The sequence below is a fragment of the Symphalangus syndactylus genome, chromosome 18, assembly GCF_028878055.3.
Source record: "Symphalangus syndactylus isolate Jambi chromosome 18, NHGRI_mSymSyn1-v2.1_pri, whole genome shotgun sequence".
Classification (NCBI taxonomy): domain Eukaryota; kingdom Metazoa; phylum Chordata; class Mammalia; order Primates; family Hylobatidae; genus Symphalangus; species Symphalangus syndactylus.
Window position 1 is genome coordinate 83,228,992 of NC_072440.2, and position 27,504 is coordinate 83,256,495.

Consider the following 27,504-nt stretch of genomic DNA (forward strand, 5'->3'; position numbering starts at 1 on the left):
TATTTAAACCAGAGTCTAATCATAAGGAAACAACTGGACAAAACCACAATGTAGGACATTCTACAACATGACTTAATTTATGTGAACTCATTTAAATATTAAAATCCACACACACACACAGCATGAGGGTGACTATTCTGAATTATTAGAGCAATATGACAAGTAATTACAATATATGATTACTAACTTGATAGTGATTGGAGGGCTGAAATTTTTCAGCATAAAAAGTTGGGAAGAAAAATTATTCTCAAAAAAGAAAACACACATGCAAACTTTGTTGCCTGGTTTAGGAGTGGAAAAAGACAATGAAATACTCTAAAAATAGAAGATTCTTTTTGTAACAACACTAATTTAACTCTGGATTTTTCTAAACCAAAAAAATAATTAGAAATTACCATATGGTTGTCATCATTTACTTCTTTAGGCAGAGTCAGGTATAAGGGAAATCGGACTCATAGGCCAAGTGTTGGTTACCAATAAAGGAATGAATTTATCAGCACAGGCCTCTTTCTTTATTGTCACTACAGCCCTGGGTTGTGAAGTCACAACCCAGCCAAGTGGCAATGCACGAAGAATCAACCAGCTATAGCTGACACTAGACTAACACAAATGTCTTGGTTCTTTCACTTCGTTGCAAATTCTAGGTTATCCACAAGCTTTGAAAGCATTTACCTATTTAATGCCAGGGGAGCAAAATTGCTTTTTAAAAACCTTCACACCACAAGCCCAAACATGTGGCTGTATTCCTCTACATACACCACAAGACAAGCACTGGGTAAAGATGAATATTTATTCACTTTACAAAGAGAATGGTATTAAATTGCCATAAACAGCTCCATTTATAGACAAATATAACTGTACATTACACCAGCAGCTGGTTCAAACTTGCTTTCCCAAGATGCTTATATGGCTCTGGCTCTTAAGTTGAGCACACAAATCTCTGTTCTGTCATTGGTATTAAAAAGTCCCTCAAAGATAATGGTTTTGTTTTAAATATTCACAGGTGGGAAAAAATAAATCCATCTGCCCAGCCCTTTCTTAGAGGTGAGCTTCCATCTGCATGTCCCCTAGTGAGCACTAAGCCAATATCGGCTCATTCTTTAAAAAAAAAAAAAAAAAAAAAAAAAAAAAAAAAAAACAACAACAACAAAAAACTACTGATAATTTGCAAAGGCTTTTGTAGCACACCAAAATATTTATACATACATAAAAAATCTTGAGTGAGATTTATCATTTTAAAGGTAAACAGATACCCTAACACTGCCAAGAGTAGGTAATGAAAAGGAAGAAAAACATTAAATTATTTAATTATAAAAATATTTTCTTTGGAAAAAAATTCCAACAAGGTTATCATTAATATCTAAAACCAAAGAGAAAAAATAAACAATTGTTCTTTCATCCATTAGTAATTTAAATAAAAATGGAAACCTCTTCAAAAGCAGCTATAACTGAATTTTTTTAAAAGTTTCAGGTAATGAGCACTTCTAACCTATATACTGATGATTCTTTACAAGTAATTTGCAGTCAAGAAAAATCCTTAACATGGCTAATCCTTAACATGATTTTTAATGATCATAATTTTTGTTTTGTTTTAAAAAAATACTTCACATGACAGCTTAAAAAATAAGTGGTTATTCTGGGGAAGCACTCCAAATATTCAATCTGACTCAAGTCAGATTATCACAGCTAATAGACAAGCTAGGGATACTGATGATTTTTTTTAATTACCATCATTTTTACTCCAGTTTGTAGTTATCCCTTCATATTTTATGAAAATGTACCAAATTAAATGTACTAAAGTAAAAAAATTTTCACTAGTGCTGCTTTGCATCTGGATTTGATGAAAGATACCAACCTGAGATAAGAGCTGACTTCTTCACAACAGTCCAGTTCTTGAACTCCTATGGGAAAGGTCTTTATCTGCACTTGTCAATTCTTGATATAACCAATCATACTAGGATATTATATTATAAAAATATACCATATATTGGACACTGATGTCAGTACATTGCAGAAAATGTGTCTATATACTGTGTAAAGTTTATTAACATTTGAATGAAACACTCTTATTTACACAGTCAAGTCTGGTGTGCTCAGGACAGCAAAGTCGCATGGGATCCACTGCTGTGAATTTGGAAATGTGCAGCGGTCCTTGGCATCCTGGCACAGAGGCAGCCCTCACCACTGGGCAAGGTGAGCCAGTTTATATAGTTTGACCGGCTTGCTTAGCTGTCTTCATTCTTCTTCACTTTCATTTTCAGGATCTAAGTCAGAATCTCCATTTAATTCTTTTTCACTTGCTGTATCTCTGTCCTCACCATTTTCTTCATCTTTTCCTTCGGCATCCTCATCTTCCTCTTCATCAACATCCTCATCTTTTTCACTTTCACTCTCCTCCTCATCTTCATCCCAATTATCCTAGTCGAAATACCAACAAGGAAAGCATTCATGAAGGCCTCATTCTTACAGAGTATGAGGATATAAAGGCCGATGTATATACAGGGAAGAAATCACTCACTTCAGAATCCTTATCTGCTATTTCATCGTCAGACTCCTCTTCAGAAGATTCTGTAAGGGGAGAAAGAACCCAGCCTTAATTTTAGAACAAAGCAGAGGGTATAGCCTGGAAATTAAACAGAACCAGATTCCTGAATTTACTTTTAGAAATATTATTTATATTTAGCAATTATCCAACTAAGAAATAACATTAATTTTTTTTTTTTTTTTTTGCAGCTGGAGTGCAGTAGAGCAATCTTGGCTCACTGCAGCCTCTGCCTCCCGGGTTCAAGCCTCAGGCTCCTGCCTCAGCCTCCTGAGTAGCCACCACACCCAGCTAATTTTTGGTAGAGACGGGGTTTCGCCATGTTGCCCAGGCTGATCTCAAACTCCTGGACTCAAAGGATCCACTCATGTCTGCCTCCCAAAGTGCTGGGATTACAGACATGAGCCACCACACCTGGCTAATTTATTCTTACATGTATAAAAGTATATTCATTATATTGTTCCTTCAAGATCTCACCAGTCCAAACCAATTAGCCAAAGCCTTACAAAAATCTCATCTTTAAATACTAAGCCATATCAGGGACACCAAATAGCCCCAGTGGATGAGGAAAAATTCAACACAGAAAAGCTGGCTTATAAATGAAATGGAAGAATTAGCATTATTTTTTAACCCATAAAGTATTAATGATGAAATATTAGCAACTGATATATTAGATGTATGATTGTTGGGGGGAAAACACGCAAACGTTAAAACAAAAATTAACACAGCTAGATTATTTTCTAAGCACTAAGGAAGACATCTCACAATGGAGAGGAAAAAACTGTGAACATGCACAATGTGGTTCTTGGTGTGATGCAGTATGAATGATCAGCATTGATGCAACCCCTCCAAAAATAAAATCTAATCAAACCTTTAGACCTCACATCCAGTTTAAAGGAACTGTAGCTTAGAGAAGCAAATTAAAAGAAACCAAAGGAAGCAAATCCACAACCATAAGGTGGGGCATTCTGTGAAATACACTTCCCAGTCTCTTCACCAAGGCCATGTCATGAAAAAGGGAGTTCTTAAAGACTAAAAAGAGACTTCAGAAACACAGTAGCCAGATTCAACCCCATGATGCAAAACTCGAGTCTAGTTTGGGAAAAACAGCTTTAAAGGATATTTTATGGATAACTGGAGAAAGATGAAGATAAACTGGGCATTGGATAAAACTAAGGAATTGATTTCGTTAGGTGTGCTAATGTTATCCAATAATACAGAATGGGATTCCTATTTTTTTTTAAGATACTCTAACATTCTTCTTCTATCTACTTTTTCTTAAGAAAATAAGTCTATCTCCAGATGAAGTTCCCTTACATGCCCATCTCCCTAAGCCCATTCCCCAAAAGAAACAACCATTGTGAGCTTCTCATCCCCCAGTATGTTGTTATAACATGTACATCATACTACCCATGAATTACACATGTACATATTCACGAAAGACATATGCAGCAGCTCCCCCAATATGCGTTCCTTTTCCCCAGTTTCAGTTTCCCCTGGCAACTGCAGTCCAAAAATATTAAATGGAAAACGTAACAAATCAAGGATCCCTAAGTTTTAAATTGCGCCCTGTTATGTGCAGCGTGATGAAGTGCCATGCTACCTGGCTCCGCCTGGCCGGAGAGGTAAACCATCCCTTTGTCCAGCTTCGCTGTCTACACTAACCACCCGTTAGTCGTTTAGTAGCCACCTCAGTTATCAAATCGAATGTTGCAGTATCGCAGAGATTATGTTCAGGCCACCCTTATTTTGCTTACTAATACAATTACACGATGCTACACAGAAGGTATCATTTTTTGACTTGGTTTTGTAATCAAACTTATGCATGTTAACTTGACCTCAACTCCAGGCACTCTCACTAATGGTATGCTAAAGGAATAAATCATTTTAAACATGCTCCCACTAATGAAGAATTATGTTGTTTACAAGTCTTTTTCTTAATTATAAAGGCTGCAATGAACACACTTACATAATCTCTTTACATATATGTTTTAAAACTATGTTGTCAAGCCTTTTAGCCTTAAAATGCTTACACATTCTTAAAAAACTGAGGGCTCCAAAAAGTTTTTGTTTATGTGGGAAAAGTCTACCTATATTTATCACATTCAAATTCAATTTTTAAATTTAAGAATATTTAATCTGTTTACAAATGTCCATCCATTACATGTTAACACAAATCATATTTTAATGAAAAATGGTATTTCTGTGCTCTCTTCAGCAGCATATACACTAAAATTGAAAAATGGAATTTCCAAAACAATAACAAATTCTAAGTAGAGTGGCACTGTTATAAACTTCTCATATTTGCTTCTCCATTCTATTTTTTGGATACGTTGTTTTATTTGAACTATATGAAGGAAATCTAGCCTCCCACAGATGACTGACTGAAAAGTTGAGGACATCATGAGCCACTCAAAGAGTTCTGGGCATCCCCACAGGTCCTCTGTTCATACTTGGAGAAGTACTGGTCATTGGGATACACACAAGCACTTTGGCATCACTTGGGGACTGCCCTTGATGAATGGAAGGATATGCAAATTGTCAACTTTGAGATTATAAAGTTGCTCTCTAAAAGGAATGCACACATACTCCCACCACAGCATGAGTTTCCATTTCCCAAATCATGACCAACACCTGACCATTTTCACTCTTTCAAATTTATCCATTTCTCACAATATGGAATGTGATGTGTGATGTGATAATGGTAAAATTTTTTGTTCCATATAAATTATCAGTGTTTCTAACAACTTACTGAGCAGGCTATCTTCTCCACAATGATACAATACATACCATCAATAAACACACCAAGAGTCCACAGAGCTACAGGTTTTTCACCGGTAGCTATGCCAATCTATCAGTCTAGCTGTCTATTATTGCACATTAACTCTGTAACCCTACACTTCTATAATCAATTTGCTACTCAGGATATTTGAGGATGATCTAAAATGTTCCCTTTTTGACATTTCCAGGTTTTGTTATCAAGATTATACTTGGCTCATAAAATGACTAAATTGCTAGTACATGACAAAAAGGACAGCCCAGTGTTGTGGGTCATGCTTCTATTCCCAGCACTTTGGGAAGCTGACACGAGAAGACCGTTTTTGAGGCCACAGATCAGCTTGGGCAACAAAGAGACCTCATCTCTACCTTCAAAAAAAAAAATTAGCCAGGCATGGTGGCTCAACAGTCCCAGCTACTCTAGAGGCTGAAGCAGGAGGCTTGCTTGAGTGTAAGAGTTTGAGGCTGCAGTGAGCTATAATCGACTTCGAGCCACTGCACTCTAGCCTGAGCAACAGAGAGACTCTGTGCAAAAAAAAAAAACGAGAAAAGATTTGTTATTTGAAGCCTTGATCAAATAACCTTCAAAATATCTGGGCATATCTTGTGAGAAGTTTTATAAAGTCAATTTCAGAGCTACTGGCTTTTTCAAACTTTTTATTTCTTTTAAAGTCAATTTTGGTCATGAATGTTTCCTTAAAAATTAACTATACCACCTAGATTGTTTAATGTATTTACACTAAGTTTGTTCATATAATGTTCTTCTATTTAAATCTTTTCCATAGCTGGCCAGGCATGGTGGCTCACACCTGTAATCCAAGCATGTTGGGATCACTTGAGCCCAGGAGTTTGAGACCGTCCTGGGCAACATAGTGAAACTCTGTCTTTACAAAAAAATACCAAAGTTGGCCGGGCATGATGGTGCACGCCTGTAGTCCCAGCTACTCAGGAGGCTGAGACAGGAAGATTGCATTGAGCCCAGGAGGTCGAGGCTGCAGCAAGCTGTGATCACGGCACTGCACTACAACCTAGGCGACAGACTGAGACCGTCTTAAAAAAAAAAAAAAAAAAAAAAGAAAAGAAAAAAATGTTTTCCATAACTAATGCCCTTTGTCACTGTATTATACTTGTGTCTTTTCTTTTCTTATCTGATGAATCACAGATTTTTGCCACAGACTTGCCTATTTTAATTAGAAGAGGCTTGCCAAAGGAAGATCTTACGTTGATGTTTTCAAAAAGATAACAGAACTCAGTCACTGAAAACTGAATGTCATAACTCTAGACTCCATCCCATGCCCCCAGTCTTTACCTTCTTCATACACCAACTTTGCCTTCTGTCCAGGGGAAGTTGCTCCCATTGTTTTCTCTGATGCTGTTACCTGGAAGAAGATAAAGTACTGTTCTGAAGTAGAGTGTAAACATATCCCAAGTATCACGACCACCAGTATACCCAACCTTCCCCACTGCTTGCTGCTAACTCACCCTCCACCACCATAATGGAGGACCTTCATACAATACAGAGCAAAAAAATCCTTCAAATACAAGAGGGAAAGAATTACTCTGTAAAGCTGAAAAACTCTGAGGTGATTAGAATATCTTTCTGTGCCAAAATTTTAACTGTATAAATATCCTATAACTTACTAACTGTATAACAATTCAAACATAATGGTGAGAAAAAGATTTGGGTAAAAGTTGAAATAGGCACAACTAAACTTTCTTACTGTCAAATTGATAAGCTTTCCAAGTTAAAGACTAGATCCTGATTAATTTCTTACTGGAATAGGGAGCTCTCGGCCAGGCGTGGTGGGTCACGCCCGTAATTCCAGCATTTTGGGAGGTCAAGGTGGTAGGATCCTTTGAGCCTACGAATTCAAAACCAGCCTGGGCAATGCCATCTCTACGAAAATTTTAAAAATTAGCCAGGCATGGTGGTGCATCCATGTAGTCCCAGCTACTTGGGAGGCACTTAAGTGAGGCTGCAGTGAGCTATGATCACACTACCACAGTGCAGCCTGAGTGACAGAGCAAGACCCTGTCTCAAAATGATCCTTATTCCTCTCTCCATTCCTACCATATCCAAAAGTTTTAGCCCAGAACAATATGATTTACTCACTTGTGTAATTAGAAGAATAAGCTTTCCATGAAGGTGTGAAAGTTTCTGAAAAGTTTTGACTCTGCTTTCCATTAACTGGTAGAGTGTCCCCAGCTGGGGTACCAGGTCAGGCAACTAGAGAAAAAAGTTATCATTTGGCACTATTAACATATTAGAGATGACAAACATGCAAATCATGCTCAGCTATGCCTCAGTATTTAGCCACTGCACCACACACATCTGCTTACAAGTACTTCCAGTGGCACTGGCTACTTGCAACACAGGCTAACAACATCATGAATTTTCACAGAAGACCCTCAATGTCCTAAGAGGAAAAAATAATACTTATTAAAAAAAAATGATGCAAGGGCAACAGAGTGAAACTGCAAGGTGGCACTTTTCTGTATTGATCAAATTATTTCAGATAAGGCCAATATCCAATATAAAGTAGACAGGAAATTAAAAATGCCTCTACCACATTATCTCCAGGCTAAAGAGGCTTTCCTCTGAATCTTATCCTCTGATGCTAGCATATTATCTACCCTTACTGTAAGGCCCCAAAGAGGTAGAGAAGCCTTTTCCCAGCTCCCAGAGACCAGTAGAACAAAGTACAAAGTTGACCTTTTGCATTTTAAATATACTTCCTGTTAATGAGTCCTCTGAAGCATATTTTAAAAATGAAAGTAGGACATTCTCTTTTTTGCTCCCATGTTGCTCTCATTGGAGTCTTTTGTATTGAGAATATAGCTATTATATCTGGAACACAACACGACTGATAAAGGTCTGGCTCCTACAGGTTCGTTGAGGAATACAACAATGGTAATTTGCCTTTCTCATAAAATCTTAAAGTCCCCTTGTTCTCTCTGCTTTCACATAGATGATCATTTTTAACATTATGAAAGGAAACCATGATGGCCATAATTCTTCTATCCTAGATCACCTATAAAAAGCAACTGGAAAAATTTAAATGCCTCTTTTTAAAGGAAGCCATTTGGAAGTCCAGAACAAGGCTCTTCCTGTCCCACTGCCTTCAAATACCTGCCTCTGGTTAATTTTCCTCCCATCTCTGGGCTCTAAGAACAATGCTGGCAGCTAGGCGTGGTGGCTTATGCCTGTAATCCCAGCACTTTGGGAGGCTGAGGCAGGCAGATCACCTGAGGTCGGGGGTTCGAGACCAGCCTGACCAACATGGAGAAACCCCATCTCTACTAAAAATACAAAAATTAGCCAGGCATGGTGGCACATGCCTGTAATCCCAGCTACTCGGGAGGCTGAGGCAGGAGAATCATTTGAACCCAGGAGGCGGAGGTTGCAGTGAGCCAAGATCATGCCATTGCACTCCAGCCTGGGCAACAAGAGCGAAGCTCCGTCTCAAGGAAGAAAAAAAAAAAAAAAAAAAAAAAAAGAACAACACTGGCTTCCCCACCTCACCCCCAACCCCCGGGATATTCTATGTGTCCCTGTAGCACTACAGAAAAAAGGGACTCCACTTTTTTTTTTTTTTGAGTCGGAGTCTCGCTCCATCCCCCAGGCTACAGTGCAGTGCCACGAACTCTGCTCACTGCAAGCTCCGTCCCCCAGGTTCACGCCATTCTCCTACCTCAGCCTCCTGAGTAGCTGGGACTACAGGCACCTGCCACCACACCCGGCTAATTTTTTGTATTTTTAGTAGAGACGGGGTTTCACCATGTTAGCCAGGATGGTCTCGATCTCCTGACCTCGTGATCCACCCACCTCGGCCTCCCGAAGTGCTGGGATTACAGGCGTGAGCCACCGCGCCCTGCCGGGACTCCACTCTTTACCTCTGATTAGCCTTTACCTGCACTCCTATTTCTGATACTTTAGTAAAAAAAGTGTTTCATTCAAATGTTAACTTTAAGCAGCGGACAGACACAAAAATTAGTAAAGCAAGGTTTAAGGTCACTGCATTCCAATTTATCACCTCCCTTTTGTGTCCCTGTTCAGACTATGAGCTCCAAGAAGATGGGGACCAGAGTGTTTTGCACATTGCTGAATCCCCATGCCTGGCATAGCCCTTGGCTTAGAGAAGGCACTTAAAAATATCTGCAAAGGAAGGAAGAAATGAAAGAAAAGAGCGAGGAAAACCATGGTTTCCTCGATAACTGCTACGGGCTAAGGGGCCCTCCCTATACCATTCTTTGGTCTGTTCTGCCATGACCTTGAATGTTACACCATGACTATTCTGGTTATACCTCAGGAGTTGATTCCAGAAAAGATTTCACTACAAGGTCTCCTGGGTCTCTCCTCACTTCTAAGCAAGTAACTGAGGCCACATTAGTGTTGCCCCATTTGCCATCCAGAGTCCTAAGATCCGACATCTGCTGGGATCGTTCATGCAATTGCAATGCCCCTCAGCCACCCTCTCACCAGTGCTCCCAGGCCACCTCCCAAGCCTCCTGCAGGCTGGGACACCCAGGATCCATCCTTACTGTTGTTTGTCTCAACCCCATTCCAGCATCTTAGCGAGTTATCCCCAAACACACAAAGAACAAACTGCTGACCTCAAAGCAGATTAGCCAAGTTTTCCCTAATTCAAGCCACTAAAGGCAAAGGAGTCAGTGACAGAGAATAAGGGACTGTGACAAGGCAGGAGTTGGGTGAGACTGTGTTAAGAAGAGCTACAGTTTAAAGAACAATTCAGGATTTTTTTCAACTGTGCACTAAAAACTTAAAACTTAATGTAAAGCACTAGATAAAGAAAAAAAATTGAATACTTTTATTTCCAGCTTAAAATATAATGGATGTAATGATGCGGCAAAGAACCCAACTCATATTATGAATACAATTTTTTTTTTCTGGTGTTGCTTTCCCTCTTCTATTTGCATAGCTAATCCAGAGCTGACAGCAGCACCAGCAAATTGTCAGGTGGTAAATATTTATTTATGTTACTGTTACCATTAACTACATTTTATCCTCCTGCAGCAAGGCAGGACAGACGCATTAGCATATACAAAAACATTTAAAACCTGCCGTGTGTGTGTGTGTGTGTGTGTGTGTGTGTGTATAACATCTAAATCCTAGTATGTCATTATATAACTTTTCTCCTTTCTATATTTGTAAAGATCTCTATAGAATACATGTTAATTCTTACATCCGGCGGACAGAGTGGGGAAGACCAATTTATAAAAAGCCACAGCAGTGACATCATGAAAGGGCTCATGTCATTGCACCTGGGGTAAAACAAAATCTCTAAAGGAAGCATCTAACGGCTGAAGGATAAATGGGGAAAGGATGGTTTTGTTCAGCCATACTTGTCAAGTTTACAATCCTTATCAAAGCCAAACTATTCATACTCGGCAACAGAAGCTGAAAAGACTCACCGTGGACAGGTATGATGCATGAACTGTTAACACACATTTTAGCCACTGAACCATTAGCACAGCACTGGAAAAAAAAATCCAAGTAAACTAATGTTCACAAATTCAAAAGTAAATTCAACTGAGTTATGAGAAAAACCCAGACAGACAAGTGAAGATCTATAAATGTTGCTCTGTGAAAATGACTATAATAAATATATCACTGTGTATATATCACTTTCCGTTTTTTCTTTCAGATTATCTGAAATCTGTGTCATAGATCTTGGGCAGGGATTGGGGGCCACATCAGAAAACAGGACAAAAACCCCTTCCTCTAAAACAGTTCAAGAATAAAACCCATGCTTTACTTCATAATTAACTGATAAGAGGGCCGTAATCTTCATCCAAATTGAGTTCGACTGGTTTTGCATTTTATGTTAACGATAAACATAAAAATCTATTCTGTCAAGAATAGCAAAGTCCTCCATTAACATTAAAAGGCAAATATAGACCAAAAATGTGCAAAAAACAGTCATAATTAATGAATTATTTAGCTTTCCTCTTTTGTGAGCTCAGAAGGCTAATGCACCCCAAGAGAAAAAAAATTTTTTAAAGAAAAACTATGTATTTTACTATCTAGATACTGATGATAATATACTATAAGCTTAGGATCTTTAATATGTCATCTTATTTAAATGTTTGATCAGATTATCAAGAAAAAAGACATACTTTAGTCTTTTAGCTAAAACATTATTTTTACAGTCTTAAGCACCTATCAGAGGTTCGACAGGTTAGACTATAAGCAGCAATTCTATGATATCAACACTAAGTTATTAAATAAAATAAGACTAATCATTTAAATGACCTGCTAATAAAGCTAAAGTATCAATTTAGGAGTTTTCCAAAAGAAAACTACAATAAAACGCTAAGAATCATTCAACTTAAAATAAGGGAGGCGGCGAGAGGCTAATATTTGACACTTAGAGAGTTCTATTATTTAGAAATCAGAACCACCTAATATTTAATTTCATGCTGTCAGACAACACTGTTTTTAAGTCACCTGTTTAATCTTACCTATTAGGATGTCCTTGTAACCTCTTTGTAAGCTAAGGGAGAGAAACACACAATTAACAACAGCACTTCAGAGGCAACCAATGCTGGCAATTCCTATGATACGATGACAATATTGAGAAATTATTATTCTAATAAGTAGTCTATTTTAAACCAGCATCATACAGTCTATGAATACATTCCCATAATCAGAGTAATCAGCTGATAAAAGTCTAGGATAGGACTTATATGAAGGAATATCCAGAACCGGCAAATCCATAGACAGAAAATAGCTTAGTGATTGCCAGCAACTAGGGAGAAGGAAGAATGGAGAGTGACTGCTAACAGATACAGGATTTCTTTTTGGGGTGACAATTGCACAACTTGCAAACATACTGAAAAACACTAAAATGTATACTTTAAAAGAGTTAAATTTTATGCTACGTGAATTGTATCTCAATTTTTAAAATACAAAGAAAAAAATCAAGGTTAGGCAAATTTTTATAGTAGGCAGTATTACAAAAACATATGACCACCCTTTTCTATACAAGACACTGCTTTTTTAAGTACAGAGTTTTCCCTTACCAATAACGGTACACCAGCCCACACTGTTAATACCGTAACTGTACTTGCAAAATACTTCAGCAGCATGTTAGACAAATGGAAACCAGGTATAATTTCTAATTACAAAGAATACACTCTATTTTTAGGTCTAATTTTTAAAAATTTATACCCCCTCTTGTAGGGCAAGTTTCAGTGAAATTACGTATACTTGTTTTTTTAAGATGGGGTCTTGCTATGTTGCCCAGGCTAGAGTGTAGTGGCTATTTAAAGGTACAATCATAGTGCATTACAGTCTTAACTCCTGGGCCCAAGCAGTCCTCCCACCTCCAATTCCATATTGCCAGTCACAGAGATTAACAACCAATCTGTGATTAAGAAAATCAATACATATAAAAATGGTTTCAGTGTTAGGTTAAGGTACCTCACAGGACATAATGGGAAAAACCAAAATGAGAATTTGGGAGCTTTATGTTGGGGTGTTTACAACAATTATTCCCATGTAGATGACATCCTGTACATACAGCATTCTGTGCCACAAGTTCCAAGTGCCTCCAGGTAAACAGACACACAATAGCCATTAGCAGAATTAAGGTAAAACTGTCAATGACATTTCCTTTCATTGCCCCAGGAATTAATTTCACTTTTTTTTTTTTTTTTTGTCTAAAGTACTTTCCTCCATCCATTACTCACTCTAAATGCCATGTGTCCTCACGTATTACAAATCCATTTCTCTAACTACTGAATTTTCCATTTAACTCATGGCATTAGGACGCTAAAATGAAAAAAGCAGTCAGTTACCTCTTGTAACAACGGAATAACAGTATGCAGGGGCATCCTTAATACAGTCTTCTTTATAAGGTTTACATTCCTAGTTTGAAGTACTTTCTGTGAGAAAATAAAAAGATTAAGATGAGCATACTCACAAACCAAGGACATCACAGAAAAAAAAAAGTCTGTAAAAATGAATTCTTTAAATCATTTAAGACCAAGGCAATAAACTACAAACTGAATTTAGCAAAAATAAAGGTTGGAGGGACTGAATGGAGTATGTTATATTACGTTTTGTGCTTAACAGACAAGCACAGTCTTTGGGTATCAGTAAATTTACTTCATTACTGAAGTAATTTTACTTCTTTGTGTTTTATTAAAACATCTCTAGACACTTGAATACAGACATATGCCACTTTAGAGATGTTCCCAAACCTCCATTTTATGAAATTTGGGCTGTATCCACCCTAGAGTGAGCAAAACAGTAAAATTACTTAGCAAGAAATCCTTTTAAATTAGGTGTCAACATTTTGGTAAAATTTTATGCCAATCAAAAGATGACATAATGACAGCTTGAATCAAAACTCTTTAAGGGCACATCTATGGTACAGACCCAGTCTCCACACTGGGTTACAGCAAAGGACACAGAGCAGATCAGTTCTGGTCCTGCCCCTTAGAAGCACATCTTCTGGGACAGGTTGTTCAACTTCTTCAAGCCCCACATGTTTTACAGAAGTAGAAGATGAAAATTAGGGTCCTTTTGAAAGGGTTTAGTCCCAGAGAGTCTTCCTAATGGTGTATGTATTTTTTGGTGATGGTTGTTGCTATAAATATGCTCAGAATAGAAACAGCAGTGGCACCAAAAGGCGAAAACAGAGAAAGTTAGTTTCCAACCTATTAATGTATTTATTTGAAACAGGGGCCTCATTCTGCTGCCTGGGCTGGAGTGCAGTGACATGATCACAGCTCACTGCAGCTTTGACCTCCCGGTCTCAGTAATTAGTAATGATTTTCTAATTTAAAATAAGCAAATAAAAATACGTTATCCCAAGCTAAGCGAAATGATAATAAACAGAGGAGTCAGCCTCATTAATTTCTGTCAAGGATGTATGTAAAGAAACAAACCTATAAGCCATAGTTATAACTACTAAGAAGGTGGTGTTGAAGACAAGATTTTTCTTTTACAACTTTACGGCAGTACAAACGAAGCAAAATAAACACCATATATTTAAAGTGTACTGCCTGATGAGTTTGACATACTCTTTACCCATGAAACAAATACTATGATATGACAAAAATAAACACTGTATCACCCTCGGGTCTCCTTGGGTCCCTTTAAATGTATCCCTCCTTCCACCCCAATTCCCAGGCAGCTACTGAACTATATATTGGTCTGCTTTTCCAGAATTTTTATATAAATAGGAATTTATATTACTTTTTGCATGGCTTCTTTCTCACAGCCTTAGTTTGAGATTCATGAATACTATTGGTCTATTAATAACACATTACTTATATTGCTAGATAAACAATTTGTTCCTCCATTCACCTGTTAAAGGACATATGTGTTCTTTCCAGTTTGGGGCCATTACAAAGAACATTCATGAGCAAGTCTTTGTATGAACGTATGTGTGTTATTCTCCTGGTAAATATCTAGCAGCAGAATGGCTCCATCATACGGTGGATACATCCTCAATTTTTAATAAACTAATTGTTTTCCAAAGTAGTTATACCATTTACATTCCCACCAGCAACATACTTGAATTTCAGCTGTTCTACATCCTCACCAACAGATGGTATTATTGTCTGTCTTTCTCATTTTTATCAACCTATAAGGGGTGTATGCAAGCTTTATTTCATTGTGGTTTTAATTTGCCTTTCTGTGATAATTAATAATGCATAATACCTTTACATGTGCTTACTGGCCATCTGAATTCTATTGTCAAGTGTCTGTTCAAACCTTTACCAATTGCTTTTGAGTCCAGATACAAATCCTTTGTCTAACGTGAGTTGCTCATATTTTGTTCCCAGCCCTCACCTTGTTTTGTTATACTCCTAACACTGTTCTTCCAAGAACAAAAGTTTGTAATTTTGATAAGGTTCAAATGACCAATTTTTTCTTTAACATTTCATGCATTTGTACTATATCTAAGAAATCTTTCCCCACTCTTGTTCACATAGGTGTTCTGTTTTTTCCTAGAAGTTTTGTAGTTTTAGGTTTTACAGTCAAGTCTATGGTCTATTTTGCATTGATTTTTGTGTAAGGTGAGATAAAACTGAGATCCATTTTTTTCCAATTGCATGTGGTCTATTTCTGGACTCTGTTTTGGCCCCTTAATCTATATTTATTTTTTCACCAATATCAAACTATCTTGACTACTATAGCTTTATTTTGAAATCAACTGGGTGATTCCTCCAACTTGCTCTTTATTTTACCATTTCTTTGGTTATTCCATGTCCTTTGCATTTCCACATAAATTTTAGGATAGGTTTGTCAGTTTCTACGAAGGTGGCTGACAAGGACTGCTGGAATTTTAATTGAGAATGGATTAAATATATAGATTATTTGGGGAGAATTCTTCACCCCAAAACACAGAATATTCTAACCCATGAACAGGGCTTAGATCTCTATTTACTTAGGTCTTCGTTAACCTCTCTCAACTGTTACAATTTTCAGTGTAGAGACAGTTATCTGTTTTAGATACGCCCTAGGTATTTTTCGGTACTACTATAAATGGAACTGTTAAAAATATTTAACTTAAATGCTTTTTAAAATATTTAAAAGTATCTCCCATGGGTGCCATGAATTACATAAATACGCTTCTCTTTTTGCACAAGCTACACACTAATTCATTGAGTTACGTTTCCACCTTCCAAATGCCATTAATCTTAATGTCAGGTTTTCCATGACAGAGAGTATTAACCTCTTGGAAGCTCCCATGTTGTATCCCTGTCACTGCTAACATTCTTCTTTTGTTCCTATTTTTAATATCCTCATAACCATGTATCCTCATAAGGCAGCTTTTGGGAAGGGGGAAAACATTTTTAGAAGGAAAAATGTTACTAACCTCTTTCTTTTTAGAGTACAGAATATATAAATGCATAATCTCCTAGGTAATACATTATAAGAACATCCATTCTTTTCTTTTTTAAAAAAGGGTTTATTTGGCTGAGAGCGGTGGCTCACGCCTGTAATCCCAGCATTCTGGGAGGCCAAGAGGGGCAGGTGACCGGAGATCAGGAGTCTGAGACCATCCTGGCAAACGCAGTTGAAGTCCTGTCTCTACTAAAAATACAAAATTAGCTGGGTGTGGTGGTGCACACCCATAATCTCAGCTACTTAGGAGGCTGAGGCAGAAGAATCGCTTGAACCTGGGAGGCAGAGGTTGCAGTGAGCTGAGACCGTGCCACTGCACTCCAGCCTGGGCGACAATCAATCAATCAATAGAATAAAAATTTTCTGAAAGGGTTATTCTATGCCAGCACTTTGTGAGGCTGAGGCAGGAGGATTACTTGAGAACAAGACTTTGAAACCAATCTGAGCAACACAGCAGACCCTGTTCCTACCAAAAATATTTTAAAAATTAGCTGGCTATGGTGATACTCGGGAGGCTGAGGTGGGAGGATCACTTGAGCCTAGGAGTTCATGTAGTGAGCTACAATTGCAACATTGCCCTTCCAGCCTGGGTGACAAAGTGAGACCCTGTCTCATTTAAAAAAAAAAAAAAAAGGCGGGGGGAAGGGCATGTGTATTTTATGCTCTTTACTAACTTTTCAAGCACACAATTTTTCAACATTCAACCACTTCCCTATTATTTCTCCCTAAGTAACCTATACAATTTAAGAAGTGTTTTCATAAACAGCATTTTATTTTCCCTTTCAACAACCTATGACACTTGATGAAAGTTACATATTAACATCTTTGAAATGTTCCTGCAAAAAAAAAGATTTTAAACTGAATCTCTTCTAGCTTATAGATCTAACCAGATCTAGATCTTCAAGCTTCTAGATCTAACCTATATAAAGAACAAGATAAACAGAGCAATATGTTAAATGATACCACAGTGATGCAGTATGCAAAATCTTGAACATGGAACTCTCTACTAAGCAAATAACCTAACTTCTCCAAAAAACTAAATTGCAACAGACAGAAGGGGCATACCAACTAAATACAGTGTAGACTCTGTTGGAATCTTGTTTTAAAGAAAGCAAAAATAGGCCGGCACAGTGGCTCATGCCTGTAGTCCCAGGACTTTGGAAGGCCAAGGCAGGTGGATCACGAGCTCAGGAGTTCAAGACCAGCCTGGCCAACATGGTGAAACCCCGTCTCTACTAAAAATAGAAAACTTAGCTGGGCATGTTGGCACGCGCCTGTAATCCAGCAACTCGGGAGGCTGAGGCAGGAGAATTGCCTGAACCAGGACCTGGGAGGCAGAGATAATGAGCCGAGATTGCGCCACTGCACTCCAGCCTGAGCTACAAAGCAAGACTCTGTCTCAATAAAAAAAAAAAAAAAAAGCAGAAATAAAAAAAAGTTTGAGACAATCAGGGAAATATAAACACTAACGATATTTGATAATTTTTAAAGAATTACTTTTTTGAGGTGCAACAATGGATTATGGTTATTTTTTTAAAGGATGTTTTAAGTTGAATGGGGCATATTTATGGATAAAATTATATGTGATCATCTGAGATTTGCTTCACCATAACTTGGGGAGACAAGTGAGACTATCAACAAATCAACAGTTGATTGGCTAGTATTGATAATTTTTGAAACTAGGTAATGAGTTCGTGATGGTCCACTGTACTATTCTAAACGTTTTGAACTGTTTCTTAATTAAGAAAAAGAAAAAATCTGTACTTGATTCATTTGTACCTACTGAGGAAGGTTTCAAAGCATAATTAGTAGGCAATGAGGGCAGTTAAGTTATATTCCATTTCAAAAACACTGTTAATTGTTTTCTACAGATTTTTCACCAAATCTTCACCCAGGTTTCCATGCCATGGTAAACTAAAATCTACCTCCACAATACACACATTCACAAACTATTTTAAAAGTAATTTTAGGATCAATGTACCCTAAAAAAATGGATCAAATAAAATGAGACACACTATTCATAGGTTATGGATTAAAGTCACATTGACACTCACTGAAATCACAACACTGCTATGAGTCATTACGAATAAATACATTAGCAAATGTAAACTGCTTTAATCTGATCAGGCAGTACTTGAATCAAACTGTTTTTCACTTAAATGTTCTAGATAGAATGCTGTCAAACTGTAGAATTCAAAAGAATCAGAACGAGTAACTTCATACAAGCAGTCACCAACTTACACAGAAATCATAAATGCCTCCGTTTATACAAAGTTTCTAGTACTTTTACCTCTACATATTTTACAACATAACCCCCAACCCTCGTGAATTTTCCCCCAAACCTCCTACCCATTGCCAAGGTTCCACCTCACTGCCCCCTCTCACGGCCAGGGGGAAATAAGTTTCTGGAATCCAGAGTAAAAACTCAGGAACGCATTTTCCTACAGAAAAAAATATAAATTGTGATCTAGAATGCTGAGTATTATCATTCAGCTACACTACGTTTATAAAGGCTTTTATGAACTAAAGCCTAATAACCTAATAATTCAGAACAGTATTTCTATGAGAAAATGCATTCCAGGTTCAAAATAACTCAATGCAATCCCGTATAGGTTGGTGACTGTCTGTATAATGCCACCAAGTGATACATGTTTGACAAAACTCATAAAACATTACATTCCAAATGGCTCTGTAACATGATGGCTCACAGCTGTGAATGTGCTATGTCAATCATTTTCTAAGAAATATTAACCATGTTAATTTAGTTAAAAATTGCTATATACTTACATTTAGCATTTCAAAATCGTTACTTTCTAAGCCCTGGGTAAGAAGAACTGGAAAGCTATTCGTCTGGAGGTCTTCCTTTCCTTTTTTGTGCGTGTCTATATCCATTGCTCCCAGACGTTCTTCAATGCTAACCTACAGAACAGAAAGGATTGTTAATGTGTTACAAGACTTAAAGTAGTCTGGAGACAAAAAATAAAATAAAATAAAATAAAATAGGATTTACACCTCAACCCTGGAAAACACTAATATGCTCATTCTTATTCCAAGAGAACCTCATTACCATAATGCCGATGTTGGAGACAAACATCTGCAATCCAAGCTTCCAGATTCTAGTGAAAATAACAACTGCCCAAGAAGCACAAGGTTTGAAAACGTTCATTCATAAAAATCCTTCTAAATGAAGATTCAGAAAAGGCAAGGACCTGGCATCTGATTCTAAAACACAAGACGTAAGACCTATTCTCACAGAAGCTTGCCCCACTATAACTATCCCTTGGTGTCACTCTCAGATCTGCAGGAGGAAACAAAATATTATTAAAAGGGCATAAAGAAATGTTATGTTCCCAAAACAATTTGTAAAAAAAGTCTTCCTATTTTTAACAGTGAGCGCCAAATGATTTATTAACTAGAATATGCTATACTATAACTAAGTGTCCTTCCTTGATAAATACTTCACATTTATGTGTAAATAAACATGATGCAATTTGCTATACAAAAACTCAACAGTGGTCTGGGTGTGGTGGCTCTCACCTGTAATCTCAGCACTCTGGGAGGCTCAGGCAGGCAGATCACTTGAGCCTAGGTGTTCGAGACCTGCCTGGGCAACACCAGGCAAAACCCTGTCTCTACAAAAAAATTAGCCGGGCATAGTGGCATGCATCTATGGTCCCAGCTGCTCGAGAGGCTGAGGTGGGAGGATCACTTGAGCCCAGGAGGTGGAGGTTGCAGTGAGCCGAGATCAAACCACTGCATCCCAGTCTGGGTGACAGAATGAGACCCTATCTCCAAAAAACAAACGAACAACAACATACACCCTCAATTGTATAGAACTGATTCCTGATTAAATCAAGTCTAACATGTTCTGTCAGCCTCTTGGTTATCAAAAAGAAATTTGTTCTATGACTAACATAGCAAACAGATGTGCCTGGTTTATCCTAACACAAAAAAAGATTAAAAAGGACATGGGGAAATTAAAAAGTTGAAACTAGGCCAAAGAAAGTTGGCACTTTATTTTTAAAGTCAGCTATCATGTAACTGAGGAATAATTTTTACGAACATGTTATGAGCATGTTTTATGAAGCTATGTTATCCCCAGCCCACCACCCAATAAACACATTTAAAATCAGCTAAATTATCCTTCAAAAATTGGACAAAGAAAAAAAAGAATACAAATTAAAGTAAAATCAGCTAAAGAAACATAGTATTTCTGTAAGAATGAAACAGTTAAAATTCCAGATTCCTTATGTAAGAGGGAAGAATGTGAATGGAAGATAAAAAACAACTCTGCACAGACATGTATAGTAACCACAAAGGATTTTGGGAACTGAGAAAAAAATGAAAATCATAAACACTTACACAGTTATAATGACTATCACTTTTAGAGACCAACTGGCACTTAGCCAGGACTGCTCAGACAGCCAAGAGAAAAGAGGCATCACTGGAACTCAGCAACATGCGAAACCCAACGATAGTCATCACAGCAAGTCCTGGCTTGACTTACTCCATTTTATGTTACCCAGCTAACTACTAACTAATGGCCAAAACAGCACCCTCTTTAGTTACTGAAGGTTCCTTCTTCTCTGTTAAACAAAGATGACAATCTAGAATTATGAAACCTATGATGGTGAAGATAAAAGAGCATAACAGGAGAAATCTCAGTAAATTTCTAAAGATTTAACTTTGATTCTATCCAACACACTTGTTAGAATTTCCCAGTAATTTTAAATCACAAACTCAAATATATGGTCAAAGTGGTTGCATTACCTCATTTCCCCCTGATTTCCTCTTGCTCTCTACTTGCTCGGTTTGTGGAGGAGCGGGCTTGATAGCTGCATGATGACCAGGAATCCCAGGCACCAGAACTTTTGCTTCAGAATTCATCACTGGTGTCCTCACCTGTTCAACAGGAATAGCCAAAGTGTGAAAAAGGAAATCATACCTTAGTCCTTATGTATCCTCAATGAGAAAACAGCTTTTAAAGGACTCCTCTATTGGAAAAATGCAATATAATTAATTTGACATCAATTTAAGATATATTTTAAATTGAATGTTGACAAACTTTTTAAGTGACAATCGGAAAGACTGTGAATTTAAAGCTTACAATACCACATAAGAGTAAAATCCGACTGGCCTGACAGTAGTTGGTTATCAGAACTTATTAAATATTTAGTGTCACTAACGTTGGTATACAAGCCCCCACTACTAAATTCAACTGGCTTTAAAAAACTACAGATAACATAAGGACACAATGATTTTTAAAAATTTAAAAAGTGAAGTTACACATTTTACAACTACCTCCAGAATTCAATCTCTGCCAGAAATGCTCAGACAGCCAAGAGAAAGGTGTCATCTCTGAAACTCAGCCAGCAGCGAAACCATATGGATGTCATCATAGCATGTCTTGGCTTTCCCTTTCTCACTAAACCACGAAACACGTCCCCTACATGTAGAGACCAAGTTATACGCAAAATGGAGCACCATGATGATGCTCCTATGCTTTTGTGGTATTAAATTCTAGCCCCATGACAGTTTCATTACACCCTGAAATACAGCATTCCTCTCAGCAAAGTAATGCTCTTTTAAGTACTGAGATTGATAAAAACTATCTATTGATAAATATGATATTGATATTTATCCCTACATTCTTCCTGGCCCAGATGATCATGCATGGTGGGCAGGGAAGAACCACATCCAAGGTCTTCAACTGCTAGTCTTCTATTCACTCATTCACTCAACAAATCAAGAGTACAATCTTGACATCTAAAACCATAATCCTACAAAATTTATAAGAGAATAAAGATATTAAAGAATAAAAAGATACTCAGTTTAACCATAATACTAAGTAACAGTTCCATTCACCCAAATTCACCCAAAGATATATCCTTTTTCTTAAAACTTCAAATGTGTAATGTACTCACCTTTGTTATAGCTGTTTCTACTTTGGGGGCCCAGCAGTTTGAAATATCTCTTACTAAACACATATGAGGTTCTCTGGTGTTTAAAGCCTGAAAATGTATTTTTTTTTAAAGGGGAAGATGAGAGGAAAGAAAAAAAAAGACAGTGTCAAACAAAGCAACTGGGAATAAGAACAAAATGAAAAATAAATGACTACTTGTGCATTTTTATAAAATATTAAAAAGTATGGAAGGCTTCCACACTCAATTGTTAACCACAATCACCACTCAGACTGATGGCAGTTAAGAAAAATGGTATAACTCTGAAGACATTGGGTACCAAGGTTTACTTCCCTCAGCTATGAACTGCTTGAATTTTTCACATTTATTTTTTAAAGGTCAACAGAATTTTTAAACGTAACAGGTTTTAAAGAAAACGTATCAGTTCATCATCCTTTTAAGAAACAGTCTGTGCTCAAAATAGTAAATGGTTCTACTCTTAACTCTCCTATTGTCCTTTCCATAAGCAAGTCAAAGGTAGCACTGATGACTAACAAAATGCATCTGTATCTCCTGACACGATATTAAGTAGGATCAGGGGAGTCAGATGCAGCAAACCAATAAAGATTTAAAGTGATACATAATTCTATATCCCCATGTAATTAATCAATATTGGGAAAGATGCAAAAAAATAGTCAACAATGGCTGCAACCAGAGAGGGATGGAATTCACATATGGCAAGGAGCCATGTTTACAGCTTAACACTTTTCTCCTTTATTTTTTTTTTTATTAAACCATATGCATGTATGCTTGTGTGGGCATGTAATATTCCACTCATAGTCTTGCTGAGGATCATACTAAGTAAAAGTATTTTATATGCAAGCTTAAGAAATAACCTATTATACATGCTTACGATAACTCACAAGTCTTCACAGAAATGTCTGTAGTAAACAATGTTAAATCATTGCACTGCCCATTACATTTCCACTTAGAAAATCCAATGAGTGCTAATACTAAGAGATCCTATTATTAAGATTTGTATCTTCGTAACTAGGCAAAATTCAACATAAGTCATACCTGTACTGACCAACTAGTAAGACACTAGGAACATGTGGCACTGAGCACTTGAAATGTCCAAAATGAGATGTGCTAGAAGTGCAAAATACACACTAGATTTTTAAAACATAATACCAAGGGAGAGGGCTGATATAAATAACTCAAACAATAACTGACCAGGTGTTAAATTATGTTGGATATAGAGCCCTCAAAATTAAAATAAATCACTCCATGAAGAAATTCTTTAATTAAAAAAGAATATATTATTTATCCTAAAGACCAATGTTGTTATTTTTAAAATCACTCTCTTCCATGGACATAGGGATGCTATATTGCTTTACTCCAGAGTAGCAGCTACGTACCACTCGCTCAATAGTAGGCCGAAACCAACTGCCATATACAAGCAACAATGACATTTTGTCTGAGCAAAAACCAGCAGCTAGAATAGGGATGGGTTTTGGTGTTGATTTCTTGCCTTTCCCAGGTGTTGCTATCTGAATTGTGCAGTTTGAAGTCAAAGGCTTTTTGCAGTACCTAGAAATGGAGGGGGAAATGAGATTAAAGAATTTGAAAAAACGTCTCATACTAACTCTCTGGAACTGACGTCAAGTCATGAAATGTGACCCTCCTCTAGCCTCTATACTGCCATCAAGAGTCACCTGGATCTCCGGAGCATGAGTGCTCCTTTCAAGACCTCACCTACCTCTACCTATGCTCAAAACCTCACCACCAAAATCAGCCTGGAGACCTACTTCCCCCTCTGTCCCATTTTCTCAGGCCCCGCCAAGAAGCCCCAAGCTGCCAAACGTTTTCTTGCCACCCTGTACTTCAGGTCCTGTATGGTTCTGTCCATGCCCTGTTCCAGTCAGTCCCGTCTCCAGTTTCTCCCAACCCCCAAAAGCCTCAGCAAGCCTCTGGAGTGTAGTTCCATCAGCAAAATTATGTCCTCAATGGCTTCTCTAGGGGCTCTCTTCACATTCTTCCTCTACCCTGGCTTGTCCCTGCAGCACTCCCAACTTGTACCTGTTTTCTCTCCCATATCATTTGTGTCAGGGGCCTTGGACATGATATAAATGAGTTCCCTGTTCTTCACTGACATTTCAAGACAACAGTCTATCCCTTTTTCATCCCTAAAATCTTTTCAGTTGTTGTCACCAGATACCAGCTACCGCTCCCTCCTGCCGTCATTCAATGATCTCTGCCACCATCCACATTTCTTAAAGATTTCAGTGGCCTGAGGTCATTACTTCTAACATTACTCTAAATGAATTCCTTTCTTAGTGGTTTCCACACCCAGTGTCCAGGTTGGTGGACACTTCGGACACTCTGATCTGTCAACTCCTTTCTCAAATGAACATGCCCCTCACTGTATTTCAGCCACAAACTCCTCACACCCTACACATATTACCACTTATTCTCCACAAGTGTACATCCTGCATAATATCCCAGGTGTAAGCATCTCATGATCCCTATCTTTCCAACTTACTCCTCCTATCATCCTGACTCCACAATTATGTCTAGACCCAGGATTTGGGGTCTCTGCTTTAGCCTTTCGCTCTCTATAGTCTATTCTCAATGAACGACTGTCTTAAAACTCAGGCCAAAGCTCATCGAATCCTCTGCTTGAAATCCTTCAATGGCTTGCCACTGCCCAGGGAGTCCTCGCTGTGGCCAGCTACCTTTGGGCCCCACTTCTTCTGAGTCTCAATTATACATTCCAGGTACACACATCCTTCTATAAATAAAAGCTTCAAGAGTTACACACTAAAACGTTAACAGTTACCTACAGGAGCAGAACTCAATGGAGGGAGACTCAGGTTTTAAAATCAAGTGTTTGGGCATCCTGGGTGTTTTGAAATGAGCATACACTTTTTTCATAATCTGTTTATATTTAAATAAATTCCTATACTGGTATTTTAAAAAAAGGGTGCCAACTGACAACAAGAGGTTAAAACCATTTTAAAGCTTAACAAAATTTGTGTGCAAAACTGAGTCTCAGACCATGTTTACAGTATAACGACAAGGTTTGGCAAGTTTTCTGAAAAGGGCAAAATAATAAAAATCTCAGGTTCTCCAGACCACAAATGGTCTCCATTGAATGTGGCCTGCAAGCCAGTTTGCTGACTCCTGGTCTATGACTGCTACACAGCCTAACAACAATACTCCCCTCTGTCTATCAAAACAACAGCACTGGCAAGGGGAAGTAAAGCACACTCAAAGACAAATAAAACATCATCAAGGTTCACAAGTGAATCTCTCCAACTGAGCCACTTTCTTCTGAAACATATCATTAGAATTATCCAACATGTACTAAGGATACATCATAAAAAGCCACTCTCCTAATCACAAATATATAAATTTGACACCCAGTTTTAACTGGCAATGTATATAGTCATGTGGATAAAGAAAAATGCTTTCAAAATAATCTAGCTGAATAGTAATATGATGCAAAGAATAACCAGGTAGGAGTATGACCAAGTAACAAGTCAGGGAAAGAAACAAATTTCTTACTTGGAAAATTTCTTACTTACCCATTTAATATGTGTTCAAAAAGATGAACTTGACCATCTCTGCAAACAACAGCCAACTTGACAGGCTAAAAGAAAAATGTAACCAACGTATTACAATGGATAACATACTCCAGTCCCCAATCTAACTTATGAAAACTCAGCTCTACTTCCCACCCCATCACATAACCAGAAAAAAAAAAAAGCAAGAATCCATTTAAAAATAATTACCTCTGTCAAAATAACCATTAGTGGTGGTGGTGTCAAGATTCTAGATAGGGGGGAGGGGGGAGGGATAGCATTAGGAGATATACCTAATACTAAATGACGAGTTAATGGGTGCAGCACTCCAACATGGCACATGTATACATATGTAACAAACCTGCACATTGTGCACATGTACCCTAAAACTTAAAGTATAAAAAAAAAAAAAGATTCTAGATAAATGTTTAAGCCAAGAAGATAACAGTCAAGGAGAATGAGCCCTCGAAGTTAGATGAACAAAGTTACTACCAAGTGCAAAGGCTGGCAACATGGAGCTGACATGCCCCTCGTGCCGGGAATAGAGAAAAAGCCAATTTGCCTGTATGGCTAGGACGGGGTGTTGTAAGACCTCATCACCTCTCTTCCTCCATCCCCTGTCAATGTAAGTGGCCTAAGCTGTCTGGAGATGCCCCTATCCACCTAGAAAGGGATGTTGTAAGTCCTCACCGCCTCTCTCCCTCCATCCACTATCAATGTGAGTGGCCTAGGCTCTCTGCATGCTCCTACCTACCAGACTCTTGCTGTCAGCCTCTCTAAAGCTCATTTTTTAAAGTTCTGGAACTTTCTTAAAGAAAGCTTAAATGAAAGCACTTCCAAAACACTGCTATTCCTACTCTAGCTATAAAGGTAATGAGAGAATTCAGGGAGTAGCCAATACATTGAGAGAAAATGAAATATATAAAGTGTTTTAAGACTAATTTTGCACAACTGTAATATATCAATTAAAAACTAGAAAAAAGAGACTAACTTTCATTGTGAAAACAACTTTGAAAATGTTTAAAATTCTTTACTGGTGTATTTAAAAGTAAGAAGTCTCAGAAAGGAGAGATTTTATTAAAGAAAATTTCATTCTTTCTGAGGTTTAGTGCTACATGGCAGTTGTCAGGGGAGGGCCAGACACAATGCCTCAGGCCTGTAATCCCAGCACTTTGGCCGAGGCAGGAGATAGAAGCCTAGAAGTTCGAGCCTAGAAGTTCGACACCAGACTAGGAAATATAGTGAAACCCCATTTGCACAAAAAATACAATAAAAATTAGCAGGGTATGGTGGGCACATGCCTGTGGTCCCAGTTACTCACAAGACTGGGGTGGGATCACTTGAGCCCAGGGAGATCAAGACAAGAGTGAGCCTTGACGGCACCACTGCACTCCAGCCTGGGCAACAGGGTGAAACCCCATCTCAAAAAAGAAAAAGAAAACAAAGTTTAGGGGAAGAGATCATTTCCCTGCCATCAAATTTTCTATTCCCCGTTCTGCAACTCCAACTGACAGGCATCCAAATCTAATCTCTAACTGTCTGTAGAGAGGTTGGTAACTTTTGAAGATAAAATAAGCAGATTATTCTGCAATATCATAATCAAAGTTTTGTTTTGGAATTTTAATTCTAACTTACTGCTGTTAAGTACAATCTTATATGAAGTGCCAGAATTAGAACTTGGCTTCCTGATCCATCATTCCTAGTTTAATATCTTAAAAAAAATCATTTAAAAGGCTGGGCACAGTGGCTCACGCCTGTAAACCCAGCACTTTGGGAGGCCGAGGCAGGCTAATCACAAGGTCAAGAGATCAAGAC

At 37.8% G+C, this 27,504-nt stretch overlaps 1 protein-coding gene and 2 non-coding genes across 3 annotated transcripts in view; all 3 read right to left on the minus strand.

Moving 5' to 3' along the window:
* Positions 1–776: 776 nt before the first annotated feature.
* WDR43 (WD repeat domain 43) overlaps positions 777–27,504 on the minus strand; it is a 53,619-nt gene continuing 26,891 nt past the window's right edge. The window contains exons 7-18 of the mRNA XM_055253983.2: positions 25,693–25,757; positions 23,524–23,695; positions 22,130–22,216; positions 20,976–21,107; positions 18,993–19,124; positions 13,142–13,228; positions 11,804–11,835; positions 10,754–10,817; positions 7,434–7,547; positions 6,630–6,699; positions 2,519–2,568; positions 777–2,418 (exon numbers count right to left, since the gene is read on the minus strand). Of these exons, the coding sequence (XP_055109958.2) occupies positions 2,236–2,418; positions 2,519–2,568; positions 6,630–6,699; positions 7,434–7,547; positions 10,754–10,817; positions 11,804–11,835; positions 13,142–13,228; positions 18,993–19,124; positions 20,976–21,107; positions 22,130–22,216; positions 23,524–23,695; positions 25,693–25,757 (1,188 nt within the window). The 3' untranslated portion in view covers positions 777–2,235. The remainder of the gene's footprint in view (positions 2,419–2,518; positions 2,569–6,629; positions 6,700–7,433; positions 7,548–10,753; positions 10,818–11,803; positions 11,836–13,141; positions 13,229–18,992; positions 19,125–20,975; positions 21,108–22,129; positions 22,217–23,523; positions 23,696–25,692; positions 25,758–27,504) is intronic.
* On the minus strand, positions 20,618–20,695 carry LOC129468706 (small nucleolar RNA SNORD53/SNORD92). The gene has a single exon (XR_008652784.1). It is a non-coding gene; the product is annotated as a small nucleolar RNA SNORD53/SNORD92 (small nucleolar RNA).
* Positions 21,532–21,609, minus strand: LOC129468705 (small nucleolar RNA SNORD53/SNORD92). The gene has a single exon (XR_008652783.1). It is a non-coding gene; the product is annotated as a small nucleolar RNA SNORD53/SNORD92 (small nucleolar RNA).